The sequence below is a fragment of the Canis lupus genome, chromosome 26 (genome assembly GCF_048164855.1).
Source record: "Canis lupus baileyi chromosome 26, mCanLup2.hap1, whole genome shotgun sequence".
NCBI classification, from domain to species: Eukaryota; Metazoa; Chordata; class Mammalia; order Carnivora; family Canidae; genus Canis; species Canis lupus.
This window is the reverse complement of record NC_132863.1, coordinates 33,416,445-33,441,296: the sequence shown is the minus strand read 5'-3', so window position 1 is coordinate 33,441,296 and position 24,852 is coordinate 33,416,445. Positions and strand designations below refer to the sequence as shown.

Below are 24,852 nucleotides of genomic sequence, written 5' to 3'. Positions count from 1 at the left end.
CGGAGAAACGCAGGCAGGTGAAAGAGACCCAGATGGCTATCACCATGGAAACCACAGGCTGTCCTGAGTATGCCAGAACTGGCATATTCTTGGAGGGAAACTGAGACGCTGCAGAGACCGAGGAAGAACAGAGAGCAATGGCCCCAGACATCTCATTGATTCTGAGTAATGTAATGATTTTAGTGCCATTAATCCCTGCCACTCAAAGTGCAATCCCCAACTCAGCATGATCGGGAAATTCGTTAGAAATCCAACACCTCGGGGATGCCTGGGTCGCTCAGGGGTTTAGCGCCTGCCTTCGGCCCAGGGCCTGATCCTGGAGACCCGGGGTCGAGTCCCACGTTGGGCTCCCTGCATGGAGCCTGCTTCTTCCTCTGCCTGTGTCTCTGCCTCTCATGAATAAATAAGTAAAATCTTAAAAAAAAAAAAAAAAAAAAGAATATAAAATGCAAATAAATGTCCTACAGCCGCCCCATACCTAAACATACGTGCCCCCGGCCGAGGCCTCCCGCTCCGTGACCCCATCCATGCGTCCTGACCACGCAAGTACGCATGCGCCCCAATCCCCCGGGGACAGCATCCGTCTCAACAAATCTCAACAAACCACCTCCAAAACCTTAGTGGGACTGCAAACAGTACCAAGTTCCTACTTCTCAGGAGTCCGTGCTCAGCCGGGCGGCTCTTCTGGACTGGGCCGGACCAGGTGAGCCTGGGAGGCTGAGAACGGCCTCGCCCAGGCGCGGGGAGCCTGTCAGCACACCCGGCCATTCCCGCCTCCCTCGGCGGGCTCTCCCACAATCCTTCACGCGCTCATTAAGGGACTCCCATTGGCGAAGGGATGTCACGTGGCCTGCGCGGGGCGTGGCTTCCGGGAGCAGCGGTCCCGCTCTCCGCATCCCTCGTTTAGGGGCTGTTGCCGGGATCCTCGGGCGCGGGCTCTGCCTCCGCCCCCTCCGCTTCTCCTGCAGGCCGGGTTGGCCCGCAGATGCCAGGCCAGTCTGGATCTTGCCAGAACGCTCACCCTCTGCCGTCCTCACCGAGCCCCGCCTTTCCCGCCCACCGTCGTCTTCCGCGCCCCCTCCCTGAACTCGGGTGCTCAGCACCTCTGCACCTGGCTCGACCTGCTTGTCACACCTGCCCACGAAACACTGGGCCCCGGATCCACCTGGACGACCCAAGTTGCGGCCACTGGAGCACCGTGTGCCCCACACTCCGGGACCACACCGGCTGTCAGCACCGACTCTGGCGATCAGTACCCCCCACCCACTCGGGCTCTCTCTTGCTCCCCATGGTGGCCAGGGGCTGCGGCCAGCCTTCACTCAGGCCTCCGGAGAGCTTCCTCCTAGCAGGCCGCCTGGCCCCCATGCCATCCATTATTCCTTTCTCCCGAGCCCCTTACCTCTGGCATGTTGCATATGGATGTTGGCTTATAGCTTATCTGTCCTCTCTAGAATCTAAACCCTGTGAGCATAAAGTGGTTTGGGAGAGTCTTGGGGTTAATTCCTGTATCCTCAGCACCAGAACCACGCCAGGCACGGGGCGGGGGGGGGGGGGGGGGGGGGCATTCTTGATGCCTGTTCATTTAATGCAGGAAGCAGAGAACAGCTCCAGTGCAGAGTTCATGGGAGGTGGCAAGTTAACAGGTTTGCAGTTAGCAGGGCTGCCTCCCAAGGAGGACAGGAAAGAGCCTCAGGACAAGCTTTGGGTGTTGGTGGGAGAGGCAGTCTGGAGCAAGCTCTGGCAGAAAGCCTCTGGTGGGTTATAGGCCAGCTCACTGAGGTGCAGCCACTGACCACGTGCCTAGGAATCATCCGTAGGAGCCTATGATCAGCTCCAGGGTGAGTTGTCCCAGAGGCTTGCTGTACCCGACTTTAATGCTGGTGTTCTATAGACTGAGTTGTCTGTGAATCCTGGAGATGAAGATCCCCTGCTCCCCAACCCTCACTGGAATCAACCATCAATGCTGACAGCCCTGCAGGGAACAGTCAGTGATGGAGCCGGGGCCCTGCAGGTCACCAAGGGATAGAGGACAGGGGTCCAGGTCAGGAAATCAGCATAGGCACAAGGGCATGTGGCAGGTATGGCCCAGCTAGACTGAGACTGGCTCAGCTACACAAGCTGCAAGGAAGCAGAGTGGGAGCCCTAGTCCCTGGTCTCATTCCCAGGCCTTGGCTCTGGAGCAGGAACCAGAACTTAGCCAGGCTCAAACTGAGCACAACTTTGTGAAATGGCTCAAGGGCCACCCAGAGCAGGGGGTGAGGTGGGTCTCTGCCATGCTGACAGGACCCCCTGTGCAAGTTCAGCACGGCAGGGTTCACTAGACCTGAACCCTAGTGTCCTAACTCCCAGTCTTCTTTAGAGGGGGCTCCCAGCAAGAGGATCTGTCCCTAAGTGTCTCTCTTGGGAACCAGAGGCACTAAAGCAGAATCTAAAGATAGGCAAGTACCCATCCAGCCCCCAGACATGGCCACATGCCAAATGGCCCCCAGACATGGCCCCCCACATGCCAAATCCTATGAGCCCCCCCCCCCCCCGCTGAACACCTCCCTGTCTAGACCTTCTCAAACCTGGCACCTACCCCACTTCAGTGCCTAGCTTCAGCCAAGTGGCCCACTGCACCCTGACCAGGTGGACTGGAGCCCAAGGTCTGATTGCTGCCATGGCCTTGGCAAGTTGAGGCCACTGTGGTAAGTTCCGGCCAGCTGCCAGTCACTCCTTGTTTACCAGTCTCACCTGGTGTCTAGGCCTATGGCAGGCCAGGTCAGCCATCCATGGCCAAGCAGGGTCCTGATGCACCTTCCCCTCCCTGCTAACACCCAAGAATCCTCAGAACTTTGAGACAGCCACTAGGTGATCAAACTGCCCCCAGCACACTGGACCTTTTGGGGGAAAGTATGCAGAGCCCCAGCCCTGGGCTGTGCTCTGAGGATGAGGATCCAGATCTCCATATCCCTCAAGGCCCCTGTGACAGTCACCAGGGAACCAACCCAGCGACCAGGAAACCACAAGCAGGAGACAGGAGAAAGGTAGAGTCTACAACAGCATTAAGGAAAAAGGGAATTTTATTCTTTCAAGAAAATGTACTAACAGGTAGAGGGAAGGAGCATGCTGGCCACATCCCCTGTTCTAAGCAGGGGTCTGAGATGAGGCCAGACCCAAGAAGGGCTCAGGAGGAGCTAAGGGGACTCCCTGTGGCACCGGGGAGAGGACCAGGCAGGCCCAGGGGTGGGACTTTGTTCTGTTAGCACCAGGAACCACCGCAGCCACAGCTGGACTCGGAGACAAGGCAGTGGGTGGCCCTGCTCTGCCTCCACCTGAGCAGTCTGAGGAGGGGCTGGTGGCAGAAGGCTCCCTGCAGGTGGCCATCCGAGTATGATTCTCAGACTCACAGACCAACCTCAGTCCCCCCAGCCCCCTGTAAACATAAGAATGAGCTCGTGACCACCAAGCCCCTCAGGACAAGATGAGGGTCCGAGACGTGTGGCTGGGCTTCAAGCGACCCAGGAGCTGCCGGGCTTTCTCTTGCATGAAGAGCTGGTCCCTGGTCCCCCCGCAGGCCACCGTCTTCCAGGCGCTGGTCATCTGGGAGGAGGCAAGAGAGTTACCATCCAGGCAGGGGCAGCAAGCTCCCAGCAAATGCTGTGATGTGAGCATGGCCAGGAGGAGTAGGGGGCATTTCTACAACTCTCGGTCTTCTTCAAGCCACAAGTCTTCTTGTGGTCCCTCCAACTCCCTAGTGGCCCTGGAGAAGTGACTCCTGTTTCAGGGCTTCCTTAGGTATACAGCAAAGAGGTTGGACCGGCAACATGGCTGTGCCCCTGCCCATGTGGTGCCAGCCTCCTCACGAGGAAAAGTTACAGCCAAGCAGGCTAGTGGGAAGGAGCAGTAAGAAATTCATGAAATATAGACAATGAGGTATGAGCAGCCAGGGCAGCCCCTACCCCTGAGGACAGACATGTGCTAAGCAACTAAAAACGGAGACCATGACTTAATTACAAGTGAGGTGACACCATAAAAGGGCTCACAGGCGGGGGGGGGGGGGGGGGGGGGGGACGGGGGGGACTCCTGGGTGCCTCAGCAGCTGGACATCTGCCTTCGGCTCAGGGTGTGATCCCAGGGTCCAGGGATCGTGTCCCACATCAGGCTCTCTGTGGGGAGCCTGCTTCTCCCTCTGCCTGTGTCTCTGCCTCTCTGTGTCTCATGAATGAATAAATAAAATCTTAAAAGGGGGGTAGAGGCTCTAGCAGATGGGATCCCTCCCCAAGGGGATCTGGAGCAGTGTCCAGACTGAGATCTGAAGTGTAAACTAGTCAAGCAGAGTCTCAGAAGGGCATCTGGGCACGGGCAACAAATAAGCAAAGTCCCCAAGGGTAATAGGACATTGGTGGCCAAGCACTCACAGGGGCAGGTGTTGGAAAGTGGCTTCGGGGCTTCTGGGCAGCCACTGGCTTCTCCGGTTTGGCCTGCAGGAAGCCCTCGTTGAGCAGACTGGTGTCCTCTTTGATGCCTGACACCATGAGGCTAGAGGAACTCGACAGGACATTTGTGGGCTGCAACAAAAACCAAGCCAGACTCACCCTTCTGCCATAAGCATGATGGGAAAGAAGGAAACCAGTCACATCCCAGCACCTCCACCTCTGGGCTATAGGATTTGGAGCAGGACAGTAACTTCTCTAAGCCTGTGCCCCCTTCCAGATGGGGAATTCTCTGTAAAGTGCCCGTTTCAGAGACTGACAACTAATAGATACCCAGTAATGCTGCTCCCCTTTTACATGGACATGGTCTCTCCCACCACAGCCTCAGGCAGGGTGGGGGTGCTCTAGTTTCTCCTAGGACTAGAAATCTCTACAAGCAGTCAGATGCTGGCATCAACCAGCACACACATAGAGCTACACAAAGCACCCACCACCCATCCAGCCTCCCGGCTCTGCTTGACCTTTACCCTAAAGGTAAAGAGTCACTGGGCTCAGTACAGTGAAAGGCAAAGGCAAGAACCTGAGGTTTGGGTAAACTAAGAGATCCTAAAGAACAAGAGCCAGCATTAGGACTTTGCAAGGTCCACTCCACCCCAAATCCTGTGCTCTAAAGTACTTGCCAGAGCTTTACTACTGAGCAAGTATGTTACATGCCCAGTTGCAGGTCTGTTGCAGGTCTGGCTGCACAGCATGAAGTCCCCAGCCTGCTGGGGCTCCCTGCCCAGTGATGCTTCTCTGCGAGGGCTATGGCTGCAGCAGTCCTAAATCCTCAGATGTGCAGGATCTGATCAGGCAATCCTTTGTCTCATGCCTCCCACCACCCCTCTCACTGCCTCCCACTGGGCAAAACCCCCCACTGTCAGCTGGGAGGGATCAACAGTGTGGTGTGCTGTCCTGAGGGCAGGCTCTGTGTAGGCAACAGCCCCATTCCTGAGCTCAGCCTGGAACTAGACAGCACCGTTCCCAGGGCTGATGTGTCCCAACCACCTGGCCGTGCACATCACCAACCCTCTCCACATCACCCCCATGAGAATAGAATATGACAGAAGGTGCTGGGGACCCAGATCCATGGTTTTCCAATGTGTTCCAGCAATGCAACTCTAGCAACGCAATAAACCCTTCTGTGAAAGACACATGCACAGCTGCCTTGACTGAAACAAGGGGTGGGTGCCCAGCCCCAATTTCTCCATCAGCCCCTTACAGCTGAGCCTGACACCCAGAGCCCCATCCAAGAACCCCAGACCACTCCAGCGCCAGGGTCCCCTCACAGCTAAAGGGTTCCAAAGCCAGAGGGCCTCCAGGGAGAGTCTATCCTCCCTGAGGCAGAGGTGCCTTCTGCAGTTCTGGGCAGGGGGAGCCAGGGCAGCTTCTCTCTGACCCCTTACCAAGGACAGCACCTTGGGCAGTGTAGACATCACCAGCTTCACATCCTCATCCACGATGTCCAGAGCCAGGGACTTGCGGACCTTCTTGATGGGGCTCCGCCGCAGCTAGGGGTGGGGAGGAGGGAGACAGAGCAGACAGCTGGGATTCCTCTAGGTCACCACTAGCACTTTGGGGATGCCTGCCCCAACTACCCTGGTCACAGGTCTATACCCTGATGCAGTGGAGCCTTCGAGCCAGGCCCCCAGCTGACGAGGTTTGGGGGAAGGGAGGGGTGGATGTATGCATGAGGACCAGAGGACCCTGGCCCCATCAGATTTAGCACCCAGGACAAACCATCCTGCCAGATGCAACCACAGGGAGCCAGGACACAAATGCCTCCACCCAGAGACCCACTCCTCATTCCCAAATGGATCATGCACAGTTCCCAAGCCTCTACCACACCAAACGCACCCCTAAAGAGGCCCAGGATAGAATCATCCAAGTTACACCTCAAGTACCCACCTGCAGACGAGAAACACATACATAAAACCTGAGGAACACGGGCCTGTTACAGGAATACCTTGCCCCACACCTGTGCCTCCAATAAATAGGTCAGGGGTCAGCTCCAATACTGGGCGGAGCTCTGGGACTAACTAACTCACCCCCCAACCCAGCAGTGTGCCCTAAATAGGTGCTGCCATGGCTCAGAACCACCATCTGACATGGAGAAGCCAGGGAGGGCTGTCGGTCAAGTTCTCTGAACCTATACACCCAGGGGCCCCTGCCCAGTGAGCCCCTCCCGGACTGACTGCTCACCATCCCCGCATCCCTCTGGGACAACCCCATCTTTTCACCTCTCCCCCTAAAGAAAGCATCTACAGAAAAGGGGAACATGGAATCCACCTGCTTTCAGGAAACCACACGCATGGTGCACCACAAATGTGGCTTCTGGGCTGGCCTGGGACAGTCCCCGCCACCCCGCCCCGTACTTTGTACACCCAGGTGTCCTTGACTGCTGTTCCCCACCAGCCTTCTACCTCACCTGAACCAACCATCCCCCACGTGGTTCAAGGGTCCAGATGTGTGGCTGACCCCGTCTGAGCACCTCCCTTGGAATCTTCTCTTTGTGTCCCTTTCTATTTACTCCTTTAATGCTGTGTGCATTGAGAAGGCCCCTGGTGTGTTTGTCTAGTATCTGCGTCTACCCCCTCCAATCCAGGAACAAGTGACCACAGCTGGGTCTCTATCACCATCCTATCTACCACATCCAGCCCATAGCCTACTTTAGAAGGGTCCAAACAAAATGTTGCTTACGTAAGGGACCAGCTCAAAGGAGGTAATGGGAGGGTCCCAACCCCCAGGACCTCACTTTGGTGGGTTTCATTGATAACCACTCTGGGGAACAAAATGCACAGGCTACAGTTCCACCTTCTCCAGACCCTTGCTTTTCCCAGACTCACCCCCCCCCCCATCTCCCATCATCCTATGGTTCCACCTTCTTTTGCCCAAACTGCCCAGGCTGGCAGTAAGGGGATCTGCTGCCCCACCGGCCACTCACCCCAGCCTTCCTCTTCTGCTTCTCAGGCCTCACTTCATCCTCAATGATGAGCTCGATGCCAGCCTCAGAGCGCAGCACCTCTTTCAAGTCCTCTTCCAGGTGTGGGGTCTGGGGCTGGGGGTGGGGGCAGCCCACATGAGGCTCCACAGCCAGGCTCTAGGACCCCACCACAGCCCATTGTCCTAGGCCACACAGGAAGGAGGTCCGGGGGCCAGGACACTGACCTTACACTCATCTGTCACCATTAACTATCCTGCCTTGGACAAGCAGACACTGACCTCAACTCACTGAGGGCCGTCCTGAGCCAGGAGTGTCCCCACATCACCACAGCGACCCTCACACAACCCCGTGCAACAGCTGTCCTATTCCACAGGGTAGAAATGGAAGCCAGAGCGAGCAAGCGCCTGGCCCAAATTCACACAGCTGTGGAATCAGAACCTGGACACGCTCAAGCCCAAACTACTTCAATGGGGACTCTGGACTTTACTTTCTGTTCTGGGGCCTGTGGGGTTCTAGGCAATCTCTCCAGCCTCAGGTGGCAGCAACCAGAAAAGAGAGAGAGCAGCAGGTACAGGGGACAGCAACCCTGAGATGTCCCTCTAAAAGCTTTAATTTTTGTTACCAAGGTCAGATGCACCCTCTCAAAGCTGTCTGGAAAACATGCCAATATCTCAGTGTCTGGGAACCATATCCCCACCTGAACAAGAGAGGGCTGTGTTAACCAGTGCCTCACGGGGCTCATCAACTCCAGCAGCTCATCAGCTCCATCCCAGGGCTAGAGAGACCACAGCAAGAGAACCCCAGAAAGTGGCGGCAAGGTCGCAGGGGTACATGCCACAGACCCTGTTTATAGGCCAAATGCTTTGACCTTTCTCTCACCTTCAATTCATTTCTAAAACACCTCCTCTGCTTCAGAAAGCCCACAGTGCCAGCTCTCTGTTCTCACTGGGGAAAGCATGAACCATCCCAATGGGAGGAGTGGGGAGAAGGGTGGTTTGCCCATTGCCAGGAAGGCGCCTTCTCACCAGACCCTCACGCCCACCAACTTGGCTTCTCCAGGTCTTATAAAGCACTGGCAAGTCAGTCAAAGGCTTCAGTGTGAGGAGCAATTCACCACAGCACCCAAGCCAGTCCCTCTCCATGCCAGCACCCACCCAATTTCTCCCCGGTGCGGGCAGTGCACTGGAAGTACTGAGTTATTTGTGCGCCCATGTGTTTACTATCATGGCCACCCTCACACTGAGCTGCCCCAGAATGCCACTGCGTCTCCAGCACCAGCTAGTGCCCACCTGGCACGCTGTAGGTGGCTGGAGATGGCTGATGAATTGGTAAGCGACTTGGCCTCAGACCTCCCCATTTATACAATTAAGATATTTGCAACTTCTCAGGGCTGTTGGGAGAGTCCACTGAGATCTCAGAGGTAAAGAGCTCTGTGAGCCATACATGGCTACATGGACCCAGAAAACCCACGGGGCACACCCACTTGGCTGCACAACATACCAGGGGCTTTAGTGGTCCATACTTCTCCAGGGCATTCTTGAATGGGGTTGGTGTGTGGGGAGTGTTGTCCATGGAGTACTTCTGATCTGGAGTTACAAACCTACCAGGCAAAGAAGGAGGCTTAGCAACGGGGTAGGAAACAGACACTACTCACTACAGGTTGCCCATGACTCCCACTGTCCTCCACCTGACCTTTGGCCTCAGCAGCAAAGAGGAAACCCTGGGCATATGATCTCTTCCCATGGCACTCCCCTACCTACGTTTATACCCACAAGGGTCTTCATCAGGGGCTTAGAAGGCCAGCCTCAGAAACAGGAAAGAACAGGAAATAGTCTAAGAAGGTCCTAGAGCCCAGACAGGTGGAAGAATGGTTGAGGATGTTGCTCAGTCATTAGCCGATTAATGATGACTTTTCACAAACTAGGCAGGCCACAGCCACACTGCAGGCCCAGCAAGAGAAGGGCAGGAGAACAAGGCAAGAATCCAGAAAGACTAAGTCCTTTCCCCAAACTCTCTCCAGAGACTGTGTGGCAGTAGCCACATGATGTGAGATAGTGAGGCCCACACACATGCTTAGCGTACCCTCTTCCTGAGTCCCCTCAAAACGATCACAGTGGGGACACAAATGGGGAGGGGAACCTTTAGCAGACAGAAACATGGGATCGAGTTTCACATCGGGCCCCCCACGCCTACTACTCCCTACTCCCTCTATGTCTTCTCTCTCTCTCAGCCTGTGGCTTTCATGAATAAATAAATAAACCTAAAAAAAAAAAAAAAAAAAAAAAAAAAAGGAACACCAAGGGAGGCCAACTTCAACAGGAAAGACGAAAGATGGCTTGAGATGGAAAAAAATGCAGCTCTGTAAGCAGAAGGACTCAGCAGGTGGGAAAGTGCAAGAGCAAACTGTGAATCAGAAGACAGTCCCAGGGCGTTCTCAGAGCTTGGAGGGGCTTAGGACAGTGAACAGGAAGATAAAGGTGAACAGAGATGGAGCAACTGATGAGACTGTAGGAGGGAAGACCTACAGGTAGAAGTAAGGGGCAGACTGCCAGGGAAACAAACAAAAAAACCTGCATTTTCTTAGCTCAAAGTTTGAGTCTTGAGTATGAAAATCGGAGTGGTGGGAGTTAATGAAGAGCACACCTATATCTAGCTTGGCAAATTTCAGGATTAACTGGAAAAAAAAAAACACACACAAAAACCAAAATCAAGGGGTGCCTAGGTGGCTCAGTCGATTCACCGTCTGCCATCAGCTCAGATCCTGCAGTCTGGGATAGAGGCCCACATTGGGCTCCCTGCTCAGTGGGGAGCTTGCTTGGGCTCACTCTCTCTGTCAAATAAATAAAATCTTAAATACAAAAACAAGGGCAGCCCTGGTGGCACAGCGGTTTGGCGCCGCCTGCAGCCCAAGGTGTGATCCTGGAGACCCTGGATTGAGTCCCACGTCGGGCTCCCTGCATGGAGCCTGCTTCTCCCTCTGCCTGTGCCTGTCTCTCTCTGTGTCTCTATGAATAAATAAATAAAATCTTAAAAAAAAAATACAAAAACAAAACAAAGTCAAAACCAAACCAAAGCCCTACAGCAATCCAAGGAGAAAGAAAAGGTTTGCTACAAAGGATTAACAGTAGATTAGGCATCAGATTTCTCTGTAACATAAACACCTAAGAAAACAAAACAGAGCCCACGGTTTGGGGTCATAGCTATTCTCCCTCAAGACTTCTAGATCCAGCTCCTGTTGCTGAAAAACAGTAGACAGCCCAGACATCAGATGGCACAGGCATTACGCCCTCCTTGCTCACAGCCTCCTCTGAGAACTCAAAAAAGCATTCCATCTAACCCAGAAAACAGTCAAATTTTAAAACCAGGGAAGGTTTGTGCTTTATGAGCCAGTAAAATCTTAGGGGGTTAACAGCTCCACATGGCCCATCCCCACTGACACACAGCCCTGGGGACTCCTGGACTCCTCTCATCTACCATGCTCTACACCTTATTCGCTCCAAACTTAGTGGCCTTATTTCTATACTTCACAACACAAAAAGCATGCTTTTATCCTTTGCGTTCATAGTTTGACCTGCCTGGAATTCCTTTTTCTCAGAATTCTGCATGGCTTTCCCTCCCTGAAGGGCCATCCCTGACATCCTCCTAAGAAACTCCTCACCATGACTCTGTGCTCCCCACGCACACTGGTATAACTCCCCCTCATGGTTTCTATCACCATCAGAACTATCACATCACACACTGAATGTGTTTTGTTTATTTGTTAATGAGCTGTCCCTTCCAATAAACTGCTAACTTTTGTGGAGGTAAAAAATTGGGAAAGGTATGATATAAAATCAGTGGGTAAGGAAACCAGTCAAATTTGGAATGAAGTCCAAATAACTGTTGCCTTAAGTCTTGCATATGTCAGGGATGCCTGGGTGGCTCAGTAGTTAAGTATCTGCCTTCAGCTCAGGGCGTGATCCTGGAGTCCCAGGATCGAGTCCCACATCGGTTTTCTGCATGGAGCCTGCTTCTCCCTCTGCCTATGTCTCTGCCTCTCCCTCTCTCTGTCTCTCATGAATAAGTAAATTTAAAAAAAAAGAAAAAAAGTCTTGCAGATGTCAAAAAGAATTTCTAAGAGAGTGCTCCCTTCCACAGCACATATACTAAAATTGGAACGATACAGAGATTAGCATGGCACCTGTACAAGGATGACATGCAAATTCGTGAAGCGTTCCATATTTTTGCTAGAATTCATATAGCAATTTAGCAATGTGACAGGATACAAAATCAATGACCAGAAATCAGTGGCATTTCTATACACTAACAGCAAGACTGAAGAAAGAGAAATTAAGGAGTCAATCTCATCTAAAATTGCACCCAAAAGCATAAGATACCTAAGAATAAACCTAACCAAAGAGGTAAAGGATCTATACCCTAAAAACTACAGAACACTTCTGAAAGAAATTGAGGAAGATGCAAAGAGATGGAAAAATATTCCATGCTCGTGGATTAGAAGAATTAATATTGTGAAAATGTCTATGCTACCCAGGGCAATTTACACGTTCAGTGCAATTCCTATCAAAATACCATGGACTTTCTTCAGAGAGTTGGAACAAATAATCCTAAGATTTGTGTGGAAGCAGATAAAAACTCCAATAGCCAGGGGAATACTGAAAAAGAAAATCAGAGCCAGGGGCATCACAATGCCGGATTTCAAGTTGTACGACAAAGCTGTGATCATCAAGACAGTGTGGTACTGGCACAAAAACAGACACACAGATCAACGGAACAGAATAGAGAACCCAAAAATGGGCCTTCAACTCTATGGTCAACTAATATTCAACAAAGCAAGAAAGACTATCCACTGGAAAAAGGACAGTCTATTCAATAAATGGTGTTGGGAAATTTGGAACAGCCACGTGCAGAAGAATGAAACTAGACCACTCTCTTACACCAAACACAAAGATAAACTCAAAATGGATGAAAGATCTAAATGTGAGACAAGAATCCATCAAAATCCTAGAGGCAAACACAGGCAACACCCTTTGTGAACTAGGCCACAAGTTCCTGTTGATGTATCTTATTGCAAGATACATCTATGAAGGCAAGGGAAACAAAAAGAGTAAAAATAAACTATTGGGACTCAATCAAGATAAAAAGCTTCTGCACAGCAAAAGAAACAATCAACAAAACTCAAAGACAACCTACAGAATGGGAGAAGATATTTGCAAATGACCTATCAGATAAAGGGCTAGTATCCAAGATCTATAAAGAACTTATTAAACTCAACAGCAAAGAAACAATCCAATCATGAAATGGGGAAAAGCCATGAACAGAAATTTCACCAAAAAAGACATACACCTGGCCAACAAGCACATGAGAAAATGCTCCTCATCACTTGCCATCAGGGAAAAATCAGGATTTGATTTACAAATCAAAACCACAATGAGATACCACCTCACACCAGTGAGAATGGGGAAAATTAAGACAGGAAACAACAAATGTTGGAGAGGATGTGGAGAAAGGGGAACCCTCTTGCACTGCTGGTGGGAATGTCAACTGGTGCAGCCACTCTGGAAAACTGTGTGGAGGTTCCTCAAAGAGTTAAAAATAGATCGGCCCTACGACCCAGCAATTGCACTGCTGGGGATTTACCCCAAAGATACAGATGCAGTGAAACGCCGGGACACCTGCACCCCAATGTTTATAGCAGCAATGTCCACAATAGCCAAACTGTGGTAGGAGCCTCGGTGTCCATCGAAAGATGAATGGATAAAGATGTGGTTTATGTATACAATGGAATATTACTCAGCCATTAGAAATGACAAATACCCACCCTTTGCTTCGACGTGGAGGGACCTGGAGGGTATTATGCTGAGTGAAGTAAGTCCATCGGAAAAAGACAATCATTACATGGTTTCACTCATATAGGGAATGTAAGAAATAGTGAAAAGGATTATAGGGGAAAGGAGAGGAAATGAGTGGGAAAAATCAGAGAGGGAGACAGAATATGAGAGACTCCTAACTCTGGGAAACAAAGGGTAGTGGAAGGGGAGGTGGGTGGGGGGTTGGGGTGACTGGGTGACAGGCACTGAGGGGGGCACTTGACAGGACGAGGACTGGGTGTTATACTATACATTGGCAAATCGAACGCCAATAAAAAAATATACAAAAAAAAATTTTCTAAAAGAGGAAAACCAAAACAGTCTTTGTGACAAGAATCTAGATTTAAAGACTAAACAGATCTCTACTTAGGAAAATGGGACATTAGGGCCAGATTTCCTCTCCTGCCTGGAAAAGCAAAACAACAACACACCATGGATGACACGATGTGCTTCAAGAGTGTGGGCACCAGACAGTCAAGGGCAGGGACCCAAGAAATGGGAGACAGAGGATGATTCCTAGGTACAGCACAGGAAGGAAAGCGCAGGTAGAGCCCAGTGTAACCTGGAATCGAAGAGACAAGGCAAGTGTTCAGGGAGACCATAGCAGCTCAGTGTGCACAACACAGCATCACCAGGGAAGAGAGAGTTACATAGGAGGGAACCCCAGATACCTGCAGACAGGCCGGAGTATACCGCAAGATGCATATCAGGGCACACAAATGAGGAGACCACCTGAGATCAGGGAAGGATGCAAAAAGAGCAGAGGAAACAGTACTTAACGCTCATGCAGGGCTGGAAACAGAGCTCAATCCCACCAGCCAGACTGGAAATCCTCAGCACTGGAGGGTCCTGAACTAACCATTGCTCTGGTCCCATCTGAAAAATCTTAAAAATAAGACCCAAAGGATCAAACTATTTCTAAGTAACTCGACTATATCCCAGAATCCCAGAACAGAGCTCTAAAAAAAATAATAAAATAAAATAAAATAAAATAAAATAAAATAAAATAAAATAAAATAAAATAAAATAAAATACAGCACTCAACTAAGTGGAATTCACAATGTCTGGCGTCCAATCAGATGTCACCACACATACACAGAGAAGCAAAGCAGGCGGGAAAAACCCAAGCAAAACTCACAATGAGAAGGAAAGTCCATCTATGGAAACTAACCCAGAACTGATACAGAAGCTAAAATCAGCAGACAAGAACATTAAGATAGTTGTTATAATTATACTTTGTATGTTTCGACAGCAAAGTTAAGGCAGAGGATATTTCAGAAGATACAGCTGAACATCTGGAGACAGAAACCACAATGCCTGAGATGAAACACACACTGAACAAGGTTATCAAGGATCAGATGCCCCAGAGGAAAGGAATAGTCATTTGAAGACAGAGCAATAGAAACCATCCAAAACAAAATAGAGAGGAAGAAGAATGAAAACAGTAGTGATAACATCAGTAAGCTGTGGAACAGATCCATGTGGCCTAATATGTGTGTAATTGTGGAGTCCCTAAAGAGGGTTAGGGTTGAAGGCCCAGAAAGAATATTTAAAGATAAGGATATAAGGGCTGAAGTGTTTCCAAATTTGATGAAAACCCAAAATCCAAGAAGCTCAGTGAACGCCAAGCATACAAAACAAAGAATAATCCATCATGGTGCATCAAAATAGGCTCTTGTTCAAAACCAGTAATGAAACAGTACGGACTAGGTAACAGGAGAACATCTTTAAAGCTTAAAGGAAAAACCTGTCAACCTTGGGTTCTATACCCACCAAAATGGCCTTTCAGACACCAAGGCAACTTTTCAGATACAAATTTTCCTGATTCCCCAGCAGACCCAAACTACAAAGTTAAAGGATGACCTTCAGAGAGAAGGAACATATTACCAGATGGAAATATGGATCTATAGAAAAATGAGGAGCAATGGAAATGTTTCTTCCTGTGGGGAAAAAAAAAACAGAAAGGCTAGAGCAGTAGTAGCAGATTAGTAATAAGGGCAAGAAGGAAAAGGAGAAAGAACCATCAATGCCTTTCGTGGCACCAGCATATCTGCTTAAAGGCTTAGATTTGAAAAATTCTGGCTTGAACAAAGAATCATTTCTCATGTAATACAGCTTAAACTCTAGGTCAACTATTGAGAGACTGATTTCTGACCAGGGGATTCACAGGCCTTTCCTAAAATTATGTGTTATTACAAAGGCTGAAATTTCTGAGCTGATATCTGAATTACATACCTTACTCAGGAAATAAGGCAATGCTTCTCCTGCAACAAAGGTAACAAGCAGAAGTACACGTAAGCCACCATCTCTACCTGGAATTCAGAGTCAGGAGACACAGGAAGTGCACTTATGTGACAGCACTTGCACTTCCACAGAAGTACTCAGGTAAGCAACCTGTACAGGTGAAACATGGAGCTTCATAGGCTCACAGCCTGACCTCCTCCTGACTGAGCACCAGAGAGACAGGGAGAACCGGGGTACTTCTGTCCTTCACGTTAAGGCTGCTCAAACACAGTGGATTTGCACTTGAGACTTGCACAAGATGGGGAGATTCTTTTCATGGCTATTTGGACTCTAGTCCTGAGATTAGAAAACCTTCAAATTACAAACTGAAAATGAGGACCAGAAAGGATGAAGTGCCAGACTGTCCTGGCACAAAGAGGCATGGTAGCATGAAGGAGGCTGCCGTCTTGAAATGGTCTCAGGTGTTTTTCCAAAGGGGATCCCAGTCCTGGCTAGGGGAGGGGGGCAAGGCTCAAGCTCCAGGACCAGCAGGGAATGGGCGGGCACACCACTCACGCAGCATGTTTCTGATGCAGGGGTGTCTTATCACGGTGCAGGGGTGTAGTGACGACCACCTTCTGGCTGCACACCGGGGTGGACGTCAGTGAGGGGCTCTCCAGCTCCAGTGTGTCCTGTTTGTTCCAGAAGTTCAGAAACTGCCAGGGAAGAGGATGGAAACAAGACAAAGTGACAACCTGCAGGAGTCAGGTGAGACCCTGGATGCCCCTCCCCACCCCAACACAGCTGTTCTCAGACAGAAGTCCCACTCCTGACCTGGGAGCACTCCTAGAATGAAGACTAGGACAGATCAACAGGATCCACAAGCAAGGTTCACATAGAACCCTGGGACTATCACTGCCTCCCAGCCCTGGCTTTTGTGAGGCTGGGGGAGGGCTATCCCCCAAGCCCATGCTCACAGCACTGCTGACCCTACAGTCAGGGCAGGGAGAGCTGGCAGCCTGGGGGCAGCTCCTTTTCAGAAGACTAGCTCTCATATGACCTGTGGACAGGGGTAATGACAATGGTGGTGGTGAAGTGAACACTGTAGCGCAACTCCTCACACTAGGGATTCACACCAATAATTCACACTAATTCACTAGGCATTCACACCAATAATTCCATGTAGTTTAACACATCTTCTGTGAGGTAGGTGCCATCACGACACACCATCTTACAGATAAGAAAGCCGAGGCTTCCAGAGATAAAGGTTCTCAGGATGGACATTAGAGATGGGACACAAATCCAGATCTGAGCAAAGTGAATGGCACTACCCTCCCACTCTCTGCCTTAAAGGTGTCCCAGGGAGCCCAGGGCCATGTGCAGCCCTCAGGTTCACTGTCACCCTGGGCTGTTTGTTTGGTGGCTTGGGGCTCCCCATCCTCCTCTTGTCAGCTGCCCTTACTTGGGGCCTGCTATGGGCTGAACGGTGTGGTGTCCTCCCAATCCCAAATCCCTATGTCGAAACCCTAATCCATAGGACCTCAGAACATGACTGTATTTGGAGACAGAGCCTCCTAAGGGAGGAGTAAGGTAAAACTAGGTCATAAGGGTGGGCCATCAACCAACATGGCTGGTACCCTTAGAAGACTCTATGAGAAGCAGGTGAGATTATAAGAGAAGAGATTAGGACACAGACACACAAAGGGAGACTACGTGAAGACACAAAGAGGAGACAGCCAGTCATCTACAACCATGAGAGACTATGAAAAAACTGAACCTCTCACAGAAAAATATTATTAATCACCCGACACGGGCCTGACCTCAATCCCTGGATAGATGGGAGTAGCCTCCTTTATAAAACATGCCTCCTCTAGGGCTTCCTCTGTCCCACATCATCAGGGAAGAGAGCAGATGTAGTAAAACCCAAAGCCTCAACTCACCCTCTTCTGGTCTGAGGATGGGGGAACTCCAGATCTGCCCTCTCCCTGCCGGACAGTCTACCCTCCCATAGCCCCACCACCAGCTCAGCCCCCTGGGCAGCACATACCTTTGTTACACCTAAGGCCCTTCAAAGCCCCTACCCCATCCCCCAACCTCCTCACCACCCTGGCTCTGGACTTCACACTACGTACTCTGCTCCCTCATCTCCATGCCTTTGTTTAAGCTGACAAAACCCAGCTCAAACATCGCTCTTGGAAGCTCTGAATGCCTCCCTGACCTGGAGGGAAGACAGGGCCTCTCCTCAGCTCTCCCTAAAAGTACTTTCATTACAAATAGAGCCCCAGGAAGTAGCACCCAGGTCACAGCAAGTTCCCAACGACCACAGCACTTTCCACACCACATTCTGTTAAAAAAATTACAAGCCTGCCCCCAGCATTCACTGCCCCCATTCATTCATCAAGGGCAGGGTTATGTCACCTTCACTGCTGCACCCCAGGGACATAAATCCGCTATGAGTAGGTGCACAATAAAGAGATTCTTTTAGCAAATACTGAGTCCCCAATCTTCTTTGCCCAGTCACCACCTACTATTCCCCAGCTAAGCATTCCCTCCACCTCATGGAAGCCTTCCAGGATAACAACTTCCCCCCAGACTAGATGCTCCCTCGTGGCTCTGTAAACCTTCTCCTGTATACCAGGTGTCGTATTTATTTGCAGTTTTTCCTATTAACTGGTCTTCCCACCAGAGCATAAGCTTCATGAGAACAGACCCAGCCCTGTTTTTGCTCACTTCTACATCCTAGCACCTCGCCCAGTGCCTCACACACAGCAGATGCTCAGCAAAGACTTGCTGAATGATATGTGCCTATGTGCCAGGCCCTGTACTGGGCACTGGGAATCTGTATACCAAACCCAGCAAGGAGTTGGGTTGGGGTCCACACACCTGGGAGGGTGAGAAGGGCAGGGTCTTGACAGGTGTGCTCTTGGGGGTGAGGCTGTTACAGGAGTCTAGGAAGGACAGGCTGGCGCTGTTCTCTGTGACAGGGGACAGGGCAACACGCCTTTTTTTCTGCCGCTTGAGCACTGAAGGCGGTGTGCCAATGCCCAAGCCCCCCACTTCAGTGCTGGGGGAAATGGGGATCAGCTCGCCCCGACTGCTCCGGCTCAGGTCTGAGATGGTGTGGCCGTCCAGGCGGTACTCGGTCACACTGGGTACTGTGGAAGCAGGCTGACGGGACGGCAGTGTCTGCTGCTGCTGTGACGGTGATGGCTGCACAGGGCTGTTGCTGATGCTGCCCTCTGCAGACGGCTCCTCAGGCAGGTCAAATTTACTCAGGTCACACCAAGCATCAGGGTCCTGCCCAGAGATGTGGGTTAGGAACAACTGCAATCACTCTGCTCTCCCAGCAGACACAAGAAGACTCATTCATTAAAGGACAATACACAAGCATTAGGGAGGAATCCACAGCCCAGGAGTCATCACCATGAATGTTTTCTTGCATTTTCTTGAGGATTCTTCTACATCTGTATATCTCTATCTGCAAACATACCTGAAGTCATACTGCGCATATGGCAGTTATTTTTAAAAAGCAACACATATGATATACAAAAAGTACAAAGAAAGAAAACTTACACCCGTCAAGGAGCCTAGGAATTAAAACCTAATTGGTGAAGCCCCATGCCTACCTCCCCTTGTTCACACCCTCTCTCTGAACTCAGTATTTACCATCCTTACACATTTCTTTCATTTTACCACTTATACATATCCCTAAATGATAGGATTCTGCATGTTTTTAGCCTTAAAAAAAATCATTTCGATATCCTGTTTTTCTATTTACAATAATAGTACTTAATTCTATTACCTATGAGTTAGAGGTTTACCATTAATAAATCTGTTATCATGTGAAAAATTTCCAACTTTTATAACAAGTTTTACGACTGCAAAATATTCGATCATATGAATGCATCAGTTACTTAACTATTCCCCTCTTCTGTTGGACATTGTTTTTTCCCTTAATTTTTTGTTAAAGACTTTATTTATTCATGAGAGAGAGAAAGAGAGAGAGACATAGGCAGAGGGAGAAGCAGGGTCCCCATGGGGAGCCTGATGCAGAACTCGATCCCAGGACCCCTGGATCATGACCTGAACCAAAGGCAGACACTCAACCTCTGAGCCACCCAAGGCACCCTTCCCCTAACTTTTTAAAATTAAAAATAACATCTTCATGAGCATCTTGGATACAAATATTCTACTGCATTTTTGGGAACTTCCTTGACAGAGACTCCTAGAAATGAAGTCTTAGGCCCGAGGTTGTGTGACCAGGCTTAGGTCCTATGGCTTAGGCCACAGTTCTAGAGAATGTGCTCCATGCACCTATCAGTCATGGATCCTCTGTGGCCACTTCACCTAAACTGTTTCTCACCCCACGAGAACCTTGTCAGACAAGCATTACTTTCTTCCTTTCCAGGCCAGAGAGGATGCAATCTGCCCAAGGTTGCTAAGTTTCTGGGAGCAATTCTGAGTCATGACAAGTCTTCTCTCCTTTGGCCAATAAATTATCACCCAGCCACAGGGCTGCTGGAGACAGAGGCTTCCGCTTTGGTCCCAGGAGGTCTGGCCCTGAGTAGACCCAGATGCTTATGATGGCTGCTGGTCCTTGGGACTCTCGAGAACCTCGGCAGTTCGTTCATAAGGGTGAGGCCAGCTTGGGCAGTACTGTATGCCAGTAGGAATTCAGTAAAACTGAGCTCCCCTCTCGCCCTCTCTGTGCCTATCAAGTTGAAGAAGCAGCAGAAAAATCTGAGGATGAAGGCTGGTAACACCATGAAATGCCAACAGTGCCAGGCACAGCGTGGGTCCTACTCTCATCCAACTCTCCCTTTAGGGCCTGAATCAGGAACTGTACATGGCAGCGTCAGAGATATTTATTTAATGTATTGATAAATAAATCAGACCCGTTTCTCATGCCACTCTGAAATTTCTCAGAGTAGAGGGGATACCACAGCTAGACCCTACAGCGGGGACCAATCCCAGCCTCTGGAGGCAAGAGGCTGGTCAAGACAGTGAAGACCACCAACCTTACTCACTGTGACTGTGGAGACACTACTTAGCCTCCCTGAGCCTCAGTCTCATCTACAAAACAGAGAAAGGATATACCTCACAAGATGCTGTATGGATTATACATTAAGCCCAGAGCCTGGCATTAGGTAGATGGTCAATAAACAGTATTGTTATTCTTAGCAAGGATGGGAAAGCCCAAGGAGGAAAGTCACTGTGGGGTGTCTCCCCCTGAATTCTGGGGGGATTCTGCTGTCCCTAGTTGCCAGGCCTCTCACCTATCACCTCCTGAAAACTGTTCCACACGGCAGGCCTGGCTGACACAGCAAGGAGCTGGGATGTCACATCAAGAGATGCAGCCCCCAGCGAGGAGCTCTCTCCCACGACGTACAATCCACAGCCACTGCAGCCTCAGAGACAGTGTTACTGAATTAGCAAACCCCACTCGGCACTCCAGCCCCAGCCCTAAATCTGGTGCCACAAGCACCATGCTCTCCTATGCTGTGTTATGGGCTTCAAATGCCCTCCCCTCGTCATCCTCAAGGTCTCAGTGCAGTGCCACCTCTAGGGAATCCTCCCACCCCACCTAAACTGCAGAGCAGGAGTCAGGAGTTGCTGAAGGCAGGGACAATGTGGCAACTATCTGTGTCCCCAGGCCCTGGCTCCCAGTGGGGCACTCAGCACCAGCTCAGGAAATGACAGCAGGAGGGAGTGAAGAGAAGGATGCCCACCCACGAGAGAAGCACTCCACGAGAGAAGCACTCCCAGTTGGCGGGTGCTCTGGGCCCACTCTGAGGTGCTATAACCAACATTACCGACTCGATTAAGTCCAGGGCTTCTGAGAGGCTGGACCCCACGGCAGGGATGAGGAGGTTTGCGGCCTCCACCACCCACTTGTAGGGCAGGCTGGTTTCTGGCGAAGAACCCTCCTGGTCTTCACGTTTAGGGAAGTCCTCCAAGGGCTCTGGTGTTCGCACTCCACCCAGGTCTGCAGGGACAGCTCCCTGCTCCTTAGAAGTAGTGGCTGCCGTGGCCTCCTCCTCACTGCTTTCCTCTTCTTTCATGGCAGGAAGCGCTGGGGGCCAATTGGTCATAAGACTTCCCTGTTGGACACAAGGGCACACTGTTCAGAGTTCCGGTTATAAGATACACATTGTATAGTATTCTAGCTAAAAATGCACAACCTGGGGCACCTGGCTGGCTCAGTCTGAAGAGTGTGCAACTCCTGATCTCGGAGTCGTGAGTTCAAGCCCACATCGGGCATAGAGGTTGCTTAACATAAAAAAAGTTTGTAAATAAAATAGTTAAAAGGTACAACCTGATCTAATAAGGAAACTCAAATGAATCTAAATTGAGACACAGATGAGGTGCCTGGGTGGTTCAGTCAGTTAAGCATCCAACTCTTGATCTCAGCTTAGGTCTTGATTTCAGAATTGTGAGTTCAAGGCCCTGCACTGGGCTCCACACTGGACATGGTGCCTACTTACAGAGAAAGAGAGAGAGAGAGAGTCTATAAAATAACTGGCATTATCTTACACTTCAAAGATACCAGCATCGTGAAAGGTTAAGAAAGGCTAACGGGCTATTCAGATAAAAGTAGACAAAACAAATGATAACTAAGTGAGAAGTCTAGTCCTAGACTGGATCATGGGCAGGAAAATGGAATATAGATTATAGACCTGTTAGAAGTCCTAAATCAGTGCTAAAAGCTCTGAATTGGACATTAGCATGCTGTGAGTATGTAAACCAAGGCCCTTATCCTTAAGAAATACAGACTCCGTATTAAGGGATGGAGAGGTAAACACATGTAACCAACTCTCAAATGGCTCAGATAAAAGAGTAGCATCTATATACAGAAAGATAAAGCAGGGATCCCTGGGTGGTGCGGCGGTTTAGCGCCTGCCTTTGGCCCAGGGCGTGATCCTGGACACCCGGGATCGAATCCCACGTCAGGCTCCCGGTGCATGGAGCCTGCTTCTCCCTCTGCCTATGTCTCTGCTTCTCTCTCTCTCTCTGTGGGACTATCATAAATAAATAAAAATTAAAAAAAAAAAGAAAGATAAAGCAAATCTGGCAAATGTTAAAAACTAATGAATCTAGAGGCACCTGGCTGGCTCAGTCAGTGGAGTGTACAACTCTTGATCTCAGGGTTGTGAGTTCAAACCCCATGTTGGGTGTAAAGATTACTTAAAAATAAAAAACCCTAAAAAAAAAAAAACTAACTAATGACCTAGTAAAGAGTATTACGGGAGTTCTTTGTACTATCCTTGTAACTTTTCTATATGCTTAATATTATTTCAAAATAAATGTTTGGAAAATGAATGTATACTAATTTTGTGACAGACAGAAAGAAAACAAATGAAAATCATTTGGGATAACAGCTCTCCTGGCAGAACCCTAGAACTAAGCCTGACACATTAACCTTACAAACCCCAGGGGAGCCTTGAAAACAGCACATGTGGGGGCGCCTGGGTGGCTCAGTCAGCTAAGCGCCTGCCTTTGGCTAAGGTCATGACCCCGAGGTCCTGGGATGGAGCCCCAGGTAGGGCTCCCTGTTCAGCAGGGAGTCTGCTTTTCCCTCTCCTGCCTGGCTTGTGTTTTCTGTCTCTCTCTCTCTCTCTCTCTCTCAAATAAATAAAATCTTCCAAAAAATGAGGAAGAAAAAAATGGCACATGTGATCCACAGGGCCTTCTTGAGGGCAAGGAGTGCAATCCCACACCAATGAGGGGGCAACAACGGTGGCAGGGAGAAGACACAGGCTCTGGATTCAGCCAGAGCTTAGCCATTTTTGCTAGCCAACCTTGAGGAATCTGTATGACCTGTGTGCAGGTCAGCTTTCTTGCTGGCAAAATGAGGACCCTAAAGGCTCACCAGGCAGGGGTGCTCTGAAGATCAGCAACAATGTGAACAGCACCCAACCTACACCATGGCTATTATGCTATTGTCGTCAAGTGAACGGAATGGAAATGGTTTGTGATGCAAGCAAAGGAAGAAAAGGACATAAAAAGAACAGATTTGATTGAAAACTTATAACCGCGACAATCAGAGAAAGGGGAAGAATGCCATAAACGCTATTTAAAGGTTCGAATGTGGGAATCCTACTTTAGAAACAGCCGTGTTGAAAAATGGCTTGGTGATTTCATTTAGAATTCAGAATATACTTACCATACGACCCAGCAATCCCATTCCTAGATGTTTACCCAAGAGAAATGAAAACTTATGTTCACACAAAACCCTGTACACAGATGCTCATAACAGCTTTATTTGGAAACAGAACTAGAAACAACGTCCTTCAGCTGGTAAACAATGAAGAGTGGTACTCCCATACAACAGACTATCACTCAGCAGTAAAAAGGAACAAATCACTGACAGACACAGGCACATGGATGAATTTTAATGCACTAATACCTAAGTGAAAGGAAGCAATCAGAAAAGAGTACAAGACTGTATGATTCCATTTATATAATATTCGTAGTAACATAAAACCACATAGATACAGAAAACAGAAGTGGTTGCCAGAGGGCTGGGGGCTTGGGAATTTTAGGTGGTGATGGAAACGCCCTCCACCTTGACTGTGGTGTTCGTTACATTTATCAAAACACACAGAACTATCTACTGAAAGGGTGAATTTTACTATCTATAAACTACAGTTTTATAAAGTCAAGTGATGAAGAAACTCCAAGTTTCCCAAGCTGAGAAAAAGAAGTTACTATACGACAGAGGTGTAAGATCCTAAATATATAAGTAAAAAAGTTTGTGAATGACAGTAAAGAAAAAAAAGGGGGCAAAGGCCAATCAATAAAGAAAAAAGTCAACCTTACCAATAGTAAAAGAAATCAAATCCAAGTGATACTCCATTGTTACCCATAAAATTGGTAGCTTTTTTTTTTTTTTAAAGGAAAGAGAGCAGTCCGGGTGGTGCAGCGGTTTAGCGCCGCCTGCAGCCCAGGGTGTGATCCTGGAGACCCGGGATCGAGTCCCACGTCAGGCTCCCTGCATGGAGCCTACTTCTCCCTCTGCCTGTGTCTCTGCCTCTCTCTCTGTGTGTGTCTCTCATGAATAAATAAATAAAATCTTTAAATAAAGGAAGGGAGGGAGGGAGGGAGGGAGGTAGGGAGGGAGGGAGGGAGAGATCCCCATGCAGGGCTCAATCTTATGACCCTGAGATCATGACCTGAACAGAAATCAAGAGTCGGACGCTTCACCAACTGAGCCACCTAGGAACCCTGGAAAAGATTTTCTTTATATAATCTCAGCGAGTGGTGACAACAGTGTACGAAAAGAGGTAATGCCATGTGTTGTTGACAGGACACAATGGTACTACCAGTTGAGTGGCAATTTAGTCATGCCTGTGAAAATTTCACA

General features: G+C 49.5%; 1 protein-coding gene, 1 long non-coding RNA gene and 1 other non-coding gene across 11 annotated transcripts in view; 1 reads left to right on the top strand and 2 right to left on the bottom strand.

The window, feature by feature from the left end:
• The window catches only part of LOC140618495 (uncharacterized), a 123,697-nt gene extending 122,888 nt beyond the window's left edge, over positions 1 to 809 (bottom strand). Inside the window, exon 1 of the long non-coding RNA XR_012018620.1 lies at positions 640 to 809. This is a non-coding gene — a long non-coding RNA (uncharacterized lncRNA). The remainder of the gene's footprint in view (positions 1 to 639) is intronic.
• Positions 810 to 3,044: 2,235 nt separating this feature from the next.
• The window catches only part of MYBL2 (MYB proto-oncogene like 2), a 43,340-nt gene continuing 21,532 nt past the window's right edge, over positions 3,045 to 24,852 (bottom strand). For 2 of the 9 annotated variants that reach the window (XM_072801081.1, XM_072801083.1), the window contains exons 7-15: positions 21,302 to 21,589; positions 18,372 to 18,785; positions 16,065 to 16,204; positions 8,899 to 8,998; positions 8,096 to 8,173; positions 7,399 to 7,512; positions 5,861 to 5,965; positions 4,401 to 4,550; positions 3,045 to 3,582 (exon numbers count right to left, since the gene is read on the bottom strand). In XM_072801081.1, coding sequence (XP_072657182.1) covers positions 3,454 to 3,582; positions 4,401 to 4,550; positions 5,861 to 5,965; positions 7,399 to 7,512; positions 8,096 to 8,173; positions 8,899 to 8,998; positions 16,065 to 16,204; positions 18,372 to 18,785; positions 21,302 to 21,589 — 1,518 coding nt within the window. In that variant the 3' untranslated portion in view covers positions 3,045 to 3,453. Of the gene's footprint in view, positions 3,583 to 4,400; positions 4,551 to 5,860; positions 5,966 to 7,398; positions 7,513 to 7,586; positions 8,174 to 8,898; positions 8,999 to 16,064; positions 16,205 to 18,371; positions 18,786 to 21,301; positions 21,590 to 24,852 lie in introns of those variants that run through there. The other 7 variants (XM_072801084.1, XM_072801085.1, XM_072801082.1 and 4 more) reach the window with 6 other exon arrangements.
• Positions 11,520 to 11,623, top strand: LOC140618887 (U6 spliceosomal RNA). The gene has a single exon (XR_012018886.1). It is a non-coding gene; the product is annotated as a U6 spliceosomal RNA (small nuclear RNA).